Source organism: Pholis gunnellus (genome assembly GCF_910591455.1).
Source record: "Pholis gunnellus genome assembly, chromosome: 22".
NCBI lineage: Eukaryota > Metazoa > Chordata > Actinopteri > Perciformes > Pholidae > Pholis > Pholis gunnellus.
In genome coordinates, this window is record NC_136549.1 from 1,437,044 (window position 1) to 1,453,125 (window position 16,082).

A 16,082-nucleotide genomic window follows, 5' to 3' on the forward strand; every position below is an offset into this window, starting at 1 on the left:
CTAATTGAGTAATGATAATGACATCAAAGTTGTGTTCAGATATAAAAGTGTGTGTGGATAGGACAGCCTGGCTTTGGCTCAGAGGAAGAGCGTTACATCTTCCAATGAGAACGAGGATTGGACCCCCGGCTCCTCCGCTACGTAGGTGCTGTTACTGAAGAACGCAGGTTACGTGACAAAAACATCGACGCGGCCTCCTGGCTGAAAGATGGTTGTTTGATGGACCCATCTACTTCCTCGTTCAAGATTATGTGGAAAACATACAAAATCATTTTTTGGGATATCTACATATTTTTGGTAGGTATAGCTAATACTGGATGAGACCAGCCTGGCCCGGTAGCAGGTTGTGGATGTTGTTGAAGGGATCGTGAATCCGAGGGCACGGAATACAAAAACATGTGCACAGTTTTTGTATTATTTGTTGAACCGTGCGACCCAGAGGGGCTAAAAAGAAAAGACTAAAGAAGTATTCTTTATGTTTTAGTATCCGAACATGTTTTTGATTTCATTATGACACAGAAAATGCATCCACAAAAAGTAAATACATGAGTGTGTGTTGTATTTCACACTTCCTGTTTCTCATTATCTTATTGAAAGCAGTGAACTGTGTGTGTCATTAATAGGAGGAATAGATTGTGGGCTCGGTGTGTGGAGGAGTTTCATTGTCCGAACTCTCAGTGGGTAAAGAATGACTGTCAGTAAAACTCTGACACAGGCTGATACTGTACCTCAGGCCCGTCTGTCTCATTGATCAGCCAGACCTCAGTAGGCCCGCCAGGAGGGTCCGGGTCAGCTCCGCTCAAGGCCCCGACCCCGGCCAGGCTAATTAGTTAATCACTTTGTCAGAGAGGAGAGGGGGGGCTGTCAAAGAGCTCGGACCACCCAGCAGATTGGGGGGGGCTGCAGGCTCTAAACTCCAGGGAGTGTAATTAGCTGTGGTGGAGGACTGAGGAGAGGACAGGCTGAGAGGACCAGGGGTCAGCAGCACTCACACCACTGGGGAGGAGAGCCGTGTGTGTGTGTGTGTGTGTGTGTGTGTGTGTGTGTGTGTGTGTGTGTGTGTGTGTCTACACATAACCTAAATTATTGATTTAACAGAGATACACACTGCCTGGACTGACATCTCTGAATCTATCGAATGTTCTTAATGATTGTAAAAAATGTATTATTTTGTGTGGTAAAGTCGTATCAGATTGGTAGCCATTGTTTCCAAGCAAAATACTCCCTTTAAACACACACACACACACACACACACACACACACACACACACTCGTCTTCACATAACTACCAGCTCCTTTCTGTCTGTGACTGCAGAGAACTTCAAGAAAGTTTCTACTGTTTCTCTCTTGATTGAAGTTTTTTTTTCTCCTTTTGTTAAAAAAATCGTATTGATACCGACACACACACACACACACACACACACACACACACACACACACACACACACACACACACACACACACACACACACACACACACACACACACACACACACACACACACACACACACACACACACACACACACACACGTCCTAGCCAAGGGACTTAATTAGTGTGCAGATCGATGCCTGGTGACAGTAAGTGAGCAGTGAGGTTGACCAGCAGGGATGTAGTGACGGCTAAAGAGTTTAACTCTGTGTGACCTCTGACCCCCCACCTCCTCCGGTGACATACATTTATAATATATGTAGTGTGGACTCAGGGTCATTTCCATTGTATTATTTTCCGCTGGAAATGTATCATCGTATGAAATCATGTTGATTTTGTACAGATTGTTGTGTAGTTTATGAAGTACTCTGGTGTATATGTCGTTGTCTGTAGAAAAGTCCTGGAGACAAATGTGTCCTCGGGTCACATGTGGACATTTTTCTGATTTTCTTTGAACACAAAATAAAGTTAAGCAGCTTTAAAGCAAACTGTCATGAAAACCTTTTTGGTTTGTTATGGAACACAGATCATAGCACTGGATATGAGTTTATCTTCTACATCAGGTCAAAAGAAAAGAATACAGAGCTGGAATAGGAGAGCAATATTCTGACCTATGAATATATTGAGAGAAAAGAGATTAAATTGTTCATTTACAACAAACAAAACTTGGATAATCTCTGAGATTTAAGTGGTAAATTTACAAAACAAAAATAATTGTGCAAAGCCGTGGTAATGCCAGTTGGCTAAACTAAGGTAAGGATGGCCTCAGGCAACAGTCTGCAAAGATGCATGTTATTTTATATACATTAATAAATACTAATATGATATATTTGTCACTCCGTTGTTACAGCCGTGTTGAACGATCCAGACTTTAATGTAACCATGCACTCATGATGTTGTGAATGTAAATCTTCATAACATCGGAAAAATATGTCGATCAAAAGGAAGCAGCTAAATGTAGCCAAAAGTGCTTTTTGATTTTGGCGATGAGTGTTTGTTTTAGGCAACACGCTGTGAAGGTGGTCTGTAGGTCAACATTTCACTGCATCCGCTTCTCTTCTTATAGGGCCAGTGTGGAGGATTTAGGGGGATCTATAAGCAGAAATGGAATATAATATTCTTTGTTTTCATTTGTGTATAATCTCCTGAAACCAAGAATGCTCGTCTTCGTTAGCCTTCATATCTACACAGACTCCACCATGCTGCACCGTATGTACAGCAGCCCAGAACGGACAAACCAAAGCCTCGCTCTACAGCCCTTTGAGTTTTTACCTTACGCTTGTTCAAATGTGAGGCGTTTAACAAAGAGAGCAAAACCGTGGCAACACCAGCCGCCGGCTGACGTCCGCTGCTCCTAAAGTAGTCTGACTCCCTGCATGTACACCGTGAGGATAAGGCTGCCACTGGCCGCGTATTCTCCTCCTCCTGTTATGCAAGAGCTCCGTCGCTGCATCCTGTGCTTAGCGCCGCCCAAGACGCTCGTGATTGCTTTAAAGAAATACAAAGAAGCCAGAGCGTTTCCCCTGTACCAGCATGATGCTGTGTGGAGATAGGTCTGGCTATGAGAGACTCCTCGCACTTACCGGGTTGTCATGGTCAGGATGGCCTAAGATCAAGGCGAGTAGAGCACTGGTATGTTTATTTTTCCCCTGAGATGCATGCTGTCTTTGTGAGTACTGTAACTGTACAGAAGAACCTGAAACATGTTGACTGACTGTGTCGCCTCCACAGGAAGCTGCAGTCTAAGCAGACTGTAGTCCATCAGAGAGACGACGAGTTGTGCCGGAGACCCCTCCGATCAGCCGCCGACAGCCACAACACGCCGAGCAGCAGCAGGAAGAGAAACATGGTGAGTTACACACACACACACACACACACACACACACACACACACACACTCAAAATGCATAAACTTCCATTTTAACTTCCTGAGTCCCCTCATTCAGGTACATCGAGTAGGAAAACAGCGAGGATTCCCTCCCCGTGTTCATGATGTGATCGTGTATGATAGAGTGGAATCTGTTCCCATTTGCTTTTCCACAACCTTGAAGTAATATCTCAGAAAATAAAATATGAAGTACTGAATTTAAAATGTTTAGGTCGCTTTTAGCTCATTGTTTTGGTTTTTCAGGAGGCATGATATTCAAGTTATTCAAATCAACCCATTGTATATGCTTGTCAATCAAATAGCTCTGCATCGCGTTAAGTAAAACTAACGTCTGTAGGGCTGAGATTAATCTATGGACTATTTTACTGATTAGTCCATTAATCAAAACAATCAATTTCCTCAAAAAAAATCAAACTGACTATTTAATTTAAGTTCATTTCAACTGGCGGAGCTCCCCCAAAAGAGAAACCCATACAGCGATTTCTATTTCTGAAGTCATTGACGTCATCGATAACACCGACTTATCGCAGCAGCCCTACAGCCAAGCTGGTCCTCAATGTTTGATCAAAAACAAACCTTCTGTTGTGCAGATTACAGTAATAAAATACACTTATTGGCTTTTAGCTCGCGGTGCTTTTGTTGCACTTGCAGTGGCGTGGTTAGCGTGGAGGCACGCCGTGCACCATAGATGACGACAGGTTCACACTGAACTGAAAGGAAAGGAGTGCAGATAAATGAGGAGGAGAGACGGACAGCGGAGAGTTTATGACGTCATGTCGTTCCATCCGTTTGAATCAGACGTGATGACAACTGGTCTTGTGTTGCCAGGCAACTACTGTCAATCAAATGTGATGATGATGTACCAGATTCAAGTGTTAAACTCTTAATGAATAACTAAGCATTTGGATTTTCAGGGCTGGACCTGAATATTTGACTAATAGGTTACTCACAGCCCTTCTTTGATTGATGCTGTTGGGAACGAAGAGGAGCGTGTTTGGGTGTCAGCAAATATGAAACTAAACCATCAACATCAATGGAGTTATTAACATCAATAGGTTCCTTAACAATTACTAATAATACCGGGGCACCACCCTGCAAACAGAGACCGATAACCAAACTATAAATTGAGTCTCAAAATGAGTGTTCACTCAGAATGTCCACAGTCAAAGTCCTGTTCTATAATCAGAGCAAACCGTGAAGGTTGAATTCCAGCACAAGCCACAATATACAGCTGTTATCACACACATATGCACAAGTAATCACAGAAGACTGCTCTTTAAAATATAACAGAGTTTATTAAATCCAAATAATAAACGATCAAATCAAATAATATCAAAAGCCAACAAACACTATCATACAATTATGTCTAACACCTAAAGTCAAGTGAACAAACTGCGGTGAGAGTGTATGTATATATTTTAACATCGAACAAAAAGTTCAGAAATTAGTGTTTGGTAGATTAATTCTTTATTGTAACAATGCTTCTTGGCAATACGTCTTATACCGTTGGAAAGCCTGTTTAGTTCCCTTTTAAACGGAGCCACATTTGTAAGGAACATGCATTTGTGGGATGAGCAGCACAGCTGAGTATGTGGGTTGTGCCCATGAAAAATGTGCCAAATCTTCTCTGCCAATGCAAACAGCTTATCCTGCTGCTGCTGTTGACTCTTGTTTGGTGGATTGGATGATTGAAGTCTATCAGCAACAAGGAAGAAACAAGACCTATTGGCAATTTTACAATTTATTCATTTACTCCTACTCACGGGGCCAATTTAAAGAAGAGAAAACCGAACAAAACTAAATAATCCCCAAAACAAAGCAGATCCTTATCACCGCGGTGAACTACGAATATTGCTTTCTTATCACCCCGGAACCCGGAGGGCGAATCTGGGTTCGGCCCGCCGTGGTTCTGGTCTTTAAAGTAATAAAATCATAATCTCCAAATCCACCAGCAGTGACTGATCTAATGCAACACGGTTACAGCAGTAAATACACAGTATAGCGGGACCCAGCGGTCCGCGATGCTTGCACAATAACACGTTCTAAACACTACAGTAACTTAAACAAAACAAGCTAAAGGAATAACACACTGAATGACCTACTTAAGCCCAGACACCAGTTAAACTCTTACTATGAGAAGGTTTCTTTTGTTCGGATCGGTCCTTCGAGTGGTGAACTCCACTCGGTTGCGCAGCTCCAAGCGTGATTCAGCCTCAGTCTCTGCAGAGAGGAGGGCTCTTCCGTGAAGAAAAAGGGAAGTGTCATCCTTTGGCCGCCACTTTATACATTAATGGTGAGAGAACGGGTCGTAGAAGTTATCCGTTCTCTCACTGCAGGATCCAAAAACTAAAATATAAAAACACAGTCTATGTTCGTCCAGCGAATTGAACTTTTGACCTCATAGGATTTCTTGAGAGGCAAACGTTTCCTCGTGGACCTCCTGGCACCAAGCGAGCTTGGACGGAAAGGGCAGATTTGAAACTGGCGCTTGGTTTTATCAGATGCCTGTCGTCAGGTCATAAACCCGGTGGGGGGTCCCTTTCGGCCAATGAGGGGCCAACATTTATGTTTGGCTGGAGCTGTTAGGTGTGGTCACCTTCCTGGAGCCTGGCCTTATCAGCACCCAGACCAGGCCCCTTGTTGAAAGAAGGCCAGCATGTGAGGTCAGAGTCAGACCCCAACAATGCTTATTTAGTCACACATATTTCTGTCCATCTCTTCAGGTGAGCTCTGAGACCAGTGAGCATGCTCAGAAGCCTCCAGTTGAGGGGGGGGGCAGCGCCCCCAAGAGGATGAAGCAGTGTGACGCTCCAGAGCAGAGGTGGGATCCTTTTACTTCCTTTATCGTTCTTGGCAAGCTTCCAGTCCTCTTCCATGCAAAAATGTCTTTTGCTTATTTTGACCTAACTTTGATCTTTACAGTAATACGTTGGTTTCTTGTCTAATATGATTTGAATGTGTGTGTCCAGCAGTGCAGAGGCGTCCACGTCCAGCTGTGTGATCCTCTGATGGATGGAGATGACGGTGGATTCTGCACCATCTGTCCGAGTGTTTCACTCAGTTTTGCCAAACACACACAAAAGCACTTTTTACTGTGCAAGTCAGGAGATTTAGATTATTACTAACAGCAGCTTCTGCTCATCCTGGACATGAAACTCTCTCAATCTGCTGCTTCAAAGACCAAATATGTGATGACTGTTGAACTGTAAGCAGTTTGCTGCCAAACACCCTTTTTTATGAATTAATGTCGTCTTTCCACCGACACTTATATTTCATGTCTATTGTCTCCTCACATTTGGGAAAAACACTATTATGAAATAAATAGACTTTTAGAGAATGTCTCATTTTGAAATAACAATAGTTATAAGGGACTATTATCTTGATTATTATCTTATAATGTCTTATTTTTATATAATAGTGGTCAATATAATCCAGATTCCACATTTTAAAGCTAGGGTAGGTAATCTGGAGAAACTCGCAAAAGTATGCTTGATTTAGAAAATGATCCAACTGAAGATGCAGCGTAGTGACGTCGTCTCTTTTCCAGTGAACGTATTTAGCAGCACGAGCTGAAAGAAACCACTGACAGCCCGCCGCTCCACGCTGAGCAGCTCAGTTATGGATTTCTGTCGGGATATAATGAGAATTTCAACAAATATAACAAAAGAAGAAGATTACCTACCCTGGCTTTAAGCTAGCTGATCCCTAATTTATTAATGATCACACTATTGATTGGAATGACAGAATCATACATTGCAGCACTAGATAACTGCTCAGTGTACACTCCGTATTACAACACTGCTAAGTCCTCCATCCGGGTTCACCCCAATCCTTTCTGTTGCTGCTGTCCGGCCCACGTGACCTGGACTGGACCGGGTCACGTGACCTGGACTGGACCGGGTCACGTGACCGCTGTTTACTCACACTAACATGATCATCTGTTCAAATGTACAATTCTTGGAATGTGTGATTTGATTGTTTTATTTACCAGATATACAGATACTCATAGCTTTTACATGTTAGACACAATTATTATTATTATCATAATTAATGGGATGAGTGCATTTAATCAGCTGCACTGTATTCTGCCAATGATTTCCGTGTATCTGCATCCAGGCAAGAAAACCTGGTTAACGTGTTCTATATGTTTTTATTAGGTTATTTATCCTTCATTATATCTTTTATTAACCAATCAACAAATATGTGCTTCTCTTCTGCATTTTATTAACAATATTTAGCATTTTCAAGTGTAGTGTGTATTGTACAGATCATTTTTATTGTGCTATTTTTGACACCATTTTAGTATCAAAAGCTTTTATTGGGTTTACAAATCATGAATGGAGATGGGTATCATTTCAATTTCCCAAATAAAACTCTTAAAGAAGTGATTGTGTATTTCATCACACCATCAACGAACAACGCACACTGTCGGACATCGTTTCCCACGAATGAAAACAGTTTGGTCCAAAGACCTTCATCAGAAAAGCATCATTTAGTCTTTAAGTTCGGTTCATGTGTTTAACAGTCTGTCTCTGAACACGAGGCGCTCTAACCACTCCCCTCCTTCATCCTGCCCAACAAAAGATCTCTTCCTCACAAGTGATGAGGTCAAAAGCCACAGTTCTTGTTCTGGGCCAAAATATATTCCAGAGTTTATCTGAAGTCTTCATGACACTTCAGATTTCATTAAATCAAGAAGTTTCTGTCCAAAGTTAGTCATTTAGGATTTCTGTGTAGTGACACCGTTTGTATAAAGATGTTCAAAGTAAAAGCAAAACATGACAAAAGATCTGAAAAACAGTAAGACAAGTACCGTCTTAGAGAAGCCGAATGATGGGAGAAGCACGTCTCCATGAGTCTCCATGAGTCTCCATGAGTCTCCATGAGTAACAATCCTGAGTGAATAAAGAAAGACGAACCTCATGAAGGTAGAAAGATCACATCCGCGTGGTTTCAGCACGTTCACATATCTGAAGGGATTTGATTTGTATCTTTAACAGAATCACTGTTTACTCCTCCAGTAGTATTATTCTGTCAAACTGACGGTTTCTCTTCAATCAGACGGACTCGGTCTCCGCCTGTCTCCACACTGCAGTACTGATTGATTGACACCAGATGGAGGCAGAGACCACATAGTTCCACTGGACAGCACCAGTTTCTCCCTGATCACAACATCCACATGACCACAAACAGCAGAGTTATTTCACTGGTCGCTTTCTGTAGGTAAGACAGTATTTACACATGATCAACAAAAGTCATATGCATATAATAAGCTTAGAATATTGGTATAGATGTACCTTATATTAAAGAGCCCACCTGTTAAAGGGAATACATTTGGTTTGTCCTGAGGAAGAGGCGCACTCCTTCAGTAGCATCAATGTGCTCGGCTCAGGGACAAAGAAACACATTTAATCAGGACACTCGTGTAAAGGTTTTCCATTTACTGCAACAGCAATACTCATTTTAGCCTAACTTGTATTTATATTGCACATTTCTAGTCTTTCCCCTACTTATAATCTAAACTACTGATTGTTAATGCACGATGGCAGGAGCAAGTCAACATGCAGACTGGAGGAGCCGGGGATTGAACCGCCAACATGCCGAAGAGAAGACGACCAGCAGCATCACTGATGCTGCATCACTGATGCTGCTCTGGAACAAATGAATCCATCTCTGAAGTTGAGCACACAGTATGTTCTGAGAGGCATCCACTTACCTGCTAGATAGATGGAGGAGGTTCCATACAGGAAGGTTGCTCAGTGTTGGCGTATGCAGATTGATTGAGCACCAAATGTTAATATTAATTGATAGTGTTCAGACATAATGATATGATTGGTCCGTAGACAGGACATGTGACTTGGGAAATGACCTCAGTAACTGCTTCTTCCCTTCCTTTTCATATACTTGAGTCTACTTTTAGTTTACTTTTTTTCTGGTTTGGTCCAGATTAGTTCTGATAAAAGGAAGAACACATAGTGTTCATGTCCATGCAGTCTTAACATAAATGACATCCATTGTGTGTGAGAAAGTTATGTAAATGAAATCTGACCTGGAAGAAAACAGGAATGCCTGTAGTCCTGTTTAGAACACTGGGTAGTGGTGCACTTCAGCCTCTTGTGGCCAAAACAAGTATTACAACAACAAACACAAATTACCCTGACGAAAACAAATGTTACCAACTGTTTTCACCTGTTCTTAAGTCATAAATACAAAACAGAAAACAATTTTCAATCAATCAATCTTAGAAAATGGATCAGCTGTATGTTTCCCTCCTCGGTCCTCCTCCTTTCCTCAGATGATCACGTGTCTGTGGTTTGTCAGTGTTCCTCTCTGTTAATGTGTTAATGCACATATTCACATATTCATTGCCACTGCATCATGTAGAGCCTGTGACCCCCTGCAGAGAGACCAGAACATACATGGAATACATTTCTCTGGCCTATGAGGTTAACACATACTGCTCCGAATGTAGCCTCATTGATTAACTTGGAGAATGGAAATACGTCTGTTTTTAAAGGAGCATGCATGTGCACAATCAGACAGAAATATGATTTAAAGTAATAATGGAAAGATTTAAATGTGTCACTATGAATCCAAGCAGTTTGGCTAAATAGGATCTCTGAAAGCTGCTGTGACTGATTAAAGCATCAGATTTGTTTCTGACCTTTTCAGGAAATATGTCCTCTTTATTATTCAGAGAACCCCTGGACTCATGTATTTAGACCCAGCTCTGTGTTGGACTCTGGTGAGACTCTCAGTTTACCATGGGCCTGAACAAACTCAAGACAGGACTTGGGGTCAACGATGGTACTCAACCCGTTACGGCTGAGCTTACAAGGTTTTTACGAGCATCCACATTCTTTAGGACGCAGTGTCATTTATTCCAATTGTGAATAAATGACTCAAAGAAACTGAGTTTTGACGCAACATATACCTTAACTCAGTGGCAGGCCGTGGATTTTATACCTGGGCCTTCAAATAACCTCATTATGACGTCACAGCTACGGGTTATTTGTTTCATGTAAAAGCCGCATATTCACATAACACTGCAACATTTGACAAATGAAATAAAATGAAATAAAATGTTACATGAAGCTCAACACCTAGCATACAAAACACGAAATGCAGAGTGCAGCTACATGAATACGAGCATGACGGGACGCTGCGTCATTACCAGACAATATAGTCCAAATCAATGTAACACAATGACAAACTCACAAGAGCAGTCGCATATATTCGTATGACAACAAAGCAACAAATCAATCCAGCAGACCTGCAGCGGATCCACACATTCCACCTCACGAGCCATTCAAATATTATTCCTAAAAACGCCACGATAGACAAATGAACAGTAGAGGTAAACAAACGAACTTCACTTACCAAATGCTGTCTATCCTCCTTTCTTTGTTGACAAAGAGTTTAATCCCAGTACATCAGTTCCAGTAAGAAGTCCTTCTCCATTCATTGATGCCAGTCGAGCCTCCACAGTTGTATTTCGCCGGTCGTCGTCCGTCTCCCGCTGCCGGTCGGTTGTCCGTCTTCCGCCGCTGTCTTCGACCGTGGACCGGGGAAGGGCGGGTTGTGGAGCTGTTTCCCTGCGAACGTGGTCGTTGAGTTGTAGATCCACTCGAGTCTCTCCAAAAGTACCGACGCTCAGTTAAAATGAAACACATTCACAGCCATAACATGTGCAACGCTTCTCCGACGCTGCATACAAATCCTTTTCCTGGCTGGGTCAGGGCTGCTAGCTGTCAAATATTTCCACTTGAACTCTGTCTGTTACAACCAAAGTTCTGCTAGCAAGCATTATGTTTCGCGGGCACATAGTCACGTGCCCGCCTACTGACCAGTCACAGCACAAGAGGCATCTGGACTCTGAGCTGCAGTAATGCTGACATAACTGTAGGCCTGCAAACCGCTCTGGTGCGTCCATGAATCTCAAACTAAAGATCTGATTGGTTGAAGACTATGTCAATCAACAATATCCTCCCCATTCAACTAAACTGCACATGGGGGCACTGGGTGAGTCTGCAGGCCTGGGGCCTCTCTTCTACCTAGAGACACAGAGGTGAAATCTGATTGGATAAAAGCTCTACTTAAAACAAGCTGCACTGAAGCAGAGCAACTGAGGAAGACAGTAGCTGTGCAATGAGAAAATAATTATAATACATTAAATGTATTTAAGAAAAAATATTAAATTCTAAAATAGCTATAACTTTGTGATTCTGTTTAGGCCAGCAGAGAAGGCTTTGCAGGGCCGTGCATTTTATACCTGGGCCTTCTGTGCTGTCCTACTGAGCTACGGTTATTTGTTTCTAGGGGTGTAACATTACACATATTCGTATTAAACCGTCCTGTACGAGGCTTATGAACTGAACAATACGTTTGAATAATACTAGTGCATTTGGAAAATGCAGAAGCTTAAATTGAGGGAAATATAATGTTTTCGGTGGACTGTGCCCACGTAACAGACAACGGGATGTGTGACCTTTTGAACCCGGAACAATAACAAAAAACAGCTGAGGCCCCGCGTGTGTTCAGGGAGGCTAAGCTAACTAGCTTAGCGGGGAAACAACAGCAGTTAGCTGTTCCCTACTGATTCAAACAGAGAATCAAATGTCCGAAATAACCCCGCGATGATGGGATGCTTTGTAAACGGACAAGTCAGAATCAATGTAATTAACACAATGACAAGAACAAACTAACAAGAACCAGTCACATAAAATGTCAAGCATGACGAATCAATCCAGCAACACTGCAGCGCTAGAGCACGAGCCATTCATATTATTCATAAAAACAACACGATAGACAAATGAACCTTACGTAACGTTACTGCAGATGTAAAAAAAAAAAAACACAGTTTGTCACTTACCGAATGTTGTTCACTTAAAGACAAAGTCCATCCTCCTTTCTTTGTTGACAAAGAGTCTAATCCCAGTACATCGTTTCAGTTCCAGTAGATGCCCTCACATCTGCCTGCTGCCATTCCTGAGCAAGCTCTGCACTGGTGGTGCCCCGAGTGGAGCTCACTCAGCTTTAGGAGATGGTCCTGGCGCTTGCTGGATTTGTTGGGCGCCCTGAAGCCTTTTTCACAACAATTGAAGCTGTCTCCTTGAAGTTCTTGATGATCCGATAAATGGTTGATTTAAGTGCAATCTTACTAGCAATTCATCTGATCACTCTTCATAACATTCTTCATCTCCTTCTGTATGAATTCATGTCCCATTAATGTTCATTACTGACTGCTTCTTCCCCAGAGTCTCTGTGTTTTCTCTCCTCACAGGTTTCCGTGGATCCTGGTTATACCTGGACCTGGTCTGGCCTCCTGCCGTGGTTCTGTCATATGCATTGAATGTGTTGTAACTCTGTTATGTTGTTCATTCTGTACACATGACATCTATCACACTTCTGTCCATCCTGGGAGAGGATCCTCCTCTTTTTCTCCCTCTTTTCTCTCCGTTAAAGGTTTTTTTGGGGAGTTCTTCCTGTTCTAATGTGAGGGTCCCGGGACAGAGGATGTCGTATGTGTACAGATTGTAAAGCCCTCTGAGGCTAATTTGTAATTTATGATTTTGGGCTATACAAAAATAAATTGAATTGAATAACATTCTGGAGTATATGCAAATTGCCATCATAAAAACTGAGGCAGCAGACATTGTAAAACTTAATATTTGTGTCATTCTCAAAACTTTTGGCCGAGGGTGTACATGACACACATCACAGAGTCAGTCTGTCTTTGCCTGAAGAAGGAGCAAAAAACTCCAAAACGTTGCAACAAAGGCAAGACTTAAGAGTCTAATTTTTTTAACCACTCCAATCCCGGCTGGGATGGAGTGATCATTTCGTGTGGATGGATTATCGTGTGCTTGTGCTTGTGGAACATCAAAGTCCGATAATTTGACAAGGGAAGCACCGTTTTGGGTTAGGGTGGTGGCTGTTTCATTCCCAGGTTCAGAATCAGTTTTCATGGACGGTGAATAATTCAATCCTTTAACCCCCTAACCATCACCCACTCATCTGCCTCTGTTGCTCATCTTTCGCTCCGCAAAGACTGTCCTACATCTGTCTTGACAGATTTCCTTCAAGATCAAGGGGCCGGCCTGAGAAGAACAGAAGAAGAACCCTTCCAACTCATTCGTCGGGTCAAAGTTCATGTGGGGGTTTTTTTTTCGGTCAGTGCATGAAGTAAAATTGATCTGCCATTGTTCATGTTCGGAAGAATGCAGAACAAGTCTTTTCTTTTCATGCCACTTCCTGCTTCTACCCCGCTCCATTTCAGAGGGAAATATTTGCACAGAAGACATATGAAGAGTTTGACTCTTTTGTTTGTACTTTTATACTTTAAGAGTTTCCTGAAAACTGTCTTGATTATCCTTGTACCCAATGCAGGACTTTTACTTGTAACAGAGCTTTTTCACAGTGTGATATTAGTGCTTTTTCTTACAGGATCTAAATATGAGAAGGAGAGTTTGTTCTGGAGCAATTCATTGTTCTTTAAACGTTGTTTAATGAAACCCAGAAGCTGTTTATTACCTACAGTGTATTGACCATTTTAAATGACTATAGCATGAACCATGTGCTTTGAGCTTTGACACACCATTTGTGGACAAATACTGAGGTCATAGAACCACATCTAATATTTCTCTCATAAAGTTATTGCACACTTAATTTTGCTTTTTATGTGTGCAGTGTCTCTGCGTTGCTACACTGAATCAATCAATGTCACAGCTCTGCACGTTCTCTCCTGTCTCTTTATTTCTCACTCACCTGTCAGCCTCCCTCATCATCAGCCTAACTCCCTTCACCTTCCTCTGTTCACTAATCAAGCACTCCCTCCTCATCCGCACAACTCCCCTCACCTGCCTCCATCAGCCACTATATAACCCCTGCCTCTCAGACACACTTTGCCAGATCACCTTCATGTCTACCCGCCCGTTTGGCTGGTCCTGCTCCCGGGTTCCCCGTCTGCCTCGCCCTGCTGGATTTCCCCCCTCGTCTCTTGTCTCGTCCTTGGATTCCCTGCTGTGTTCCTGTAAAGATTCCTGTTTTGTTCGTGACTCATTAAAAACCTTCTCACTGCATCTGACGGTCTGCTTTTGAGTCCTCCACCACACCCCGCGACAATCAAAGGTAATTTAAAAAGGAAACTGTAATAATAATAATAATGATTAGTACTACTTTATAATAGATGACAAGAGTCTGAAATTGTTTTTAGATGAGAAGGAGCTGATTATAATGTTATGCCAACAGGCAGCAGACACAGGAAACGTCTGTAATTTGTTGAAAGTAAAGCAATTTGAAAAGTAACAGTATTTTTATAGTTCATTACTATTATTAAAATGCATTGTAATACAGAACCGAGTTGTCAGCATCTTACACATGAGCACCCTGTTGGAGACTTATTATTGATTTATTTTATGTATTATTATTTTACATGGGATAGCTTAGTCATTGTCATGACAACAGAGCCAGCAATAAAGTCAAAGTTTAGAGTAAATCAACTCTTTCTACAGTCAGACTCACTACAGCCTGAAACATTCACCCAAATAGTTTAAGAAGCCTTTATTTGAATAGATAAATTGATGATATGATGAATCATTACATACACATAATTCCAGTGTTCGAGTCCAATGGTGAATGTATTCAGGATCAGTTGTGGGAAAGTGGCAGAAATGTGACTTGTTACTGTATATACCATATAGTATGTTCATTTGTCATGCTATTTGATTATTTATTTAATGTTTAATTATTTATTTAACTCCTAAAATGGTTTACTAAATGACACAAATACATTTGATAATTGAAGTAAACATATCGCAACTTGGTCTTTCGTGACCTCAGACATTGATAATAGTCCACATGCCCTAACATTAGGTGGCATCGCATTCATTTGACCTGCTCATAGAAAAGGTGTCTAGAGATTCATTCTGTTGTGATTTAATGCTATATAAAATACAGTGATTGTTCAGGCTCTGCCTATACGTCTTTAAGTTTGCCCTAAATCCCTGGAAAGGCATGTCATAAAAGGTGTTCATATTCTTATATGCTCATGAATGTCCTCATACTCTATCTGCTATATTTTCATTTCCTCTGTAACTGCTTGTATTCATTGGAGTAAGACAAATGATCCACTGTTACTCATTCTCAGGTCCCTGCTTACCTCTTTTGGTCATATCCATACACTGATGAATTATAGATCATCGTCTTAATAATGATGAATGACTCATCAAAAGAGACTTAATGCATGAACCTAATCTTTTTTTTTATATGTAGCACCCCTTCACTCTATAGAGAGTAGACTAGGTGACCCTTTACACTGGAGGGATGGGGTGTTTGAGTTCGGTATTTTAAGGTAGCTACCTCGAAGGTTTACCGGATTTGGGTGATATTTAAATGACCCTCTAAATAAACTGTCAAACTTAGCATTAAATAACCGACCACAGACAACGTTTTGGGGATGAAAAGAGAATGAAAGTTTACTGCGTGTTTTGTTTTTTAAAGTTCAAATTATATTAACCCTTTCGGGGAACAGGAAACAAAACAATAACACACTACAGCAGACTCAGTGTATAAACACAATCCTTAACTCTAAACCAGGGGTCACCAATAGATCCGGACCCGGACGAATAACTGATGGATAATTGAGAATTATACATTTTGGCGGAGCGCTTCTATTTTAACCTGCACAGCTTTTCCAAACACACATCTTTAGCCCAAACACTCCAATCTGAACTGAGGGCAAGATGTTGAAATGTGTAGAGAT

The 16,082-nt window shown here is 41.6% G+C and overlaps 1 protein-coding gene across 2 annotated transcripts in view; it reads left to right on the top strand.

Annotated features, from left to right (window-relative positions):
* arhgef39 (Rho guanine nucleotide exchange factor (GEF) 39) overlaps positions 1-7,608 on the top strand; it is a gene marked incomplete at its 5' end in the record, with an annotated part of 57,902 nt that extends 50,294 nt beyond the window's left edge. The window contains 3 exons of one of the 2 annotated variants that reach the window (XM_079183416.1): positions 3,163-3,280; positions 6,043-6,140; positions 6,289-7,608. In XM_079183416.1, the coding sequence (XP_079039542.1) occupies positions 3,163-3,280; positions 6,043-6,140; positions 6,289-6,328 (256 nt within the window). In that variant the 3' untranslated portion in view covers positions 6,329-7,608. The remainder of the gene's footprint in view (positions 1-3,162; positions 3,281-6,042; positions 6,141-6,288) is intronic. The other variant, XM_079183417.1, reaches the window with a different exon arrangement.
* Between the last annotated feature and the right edge of the window lie 8,474 nt (positions 7,609-16,082).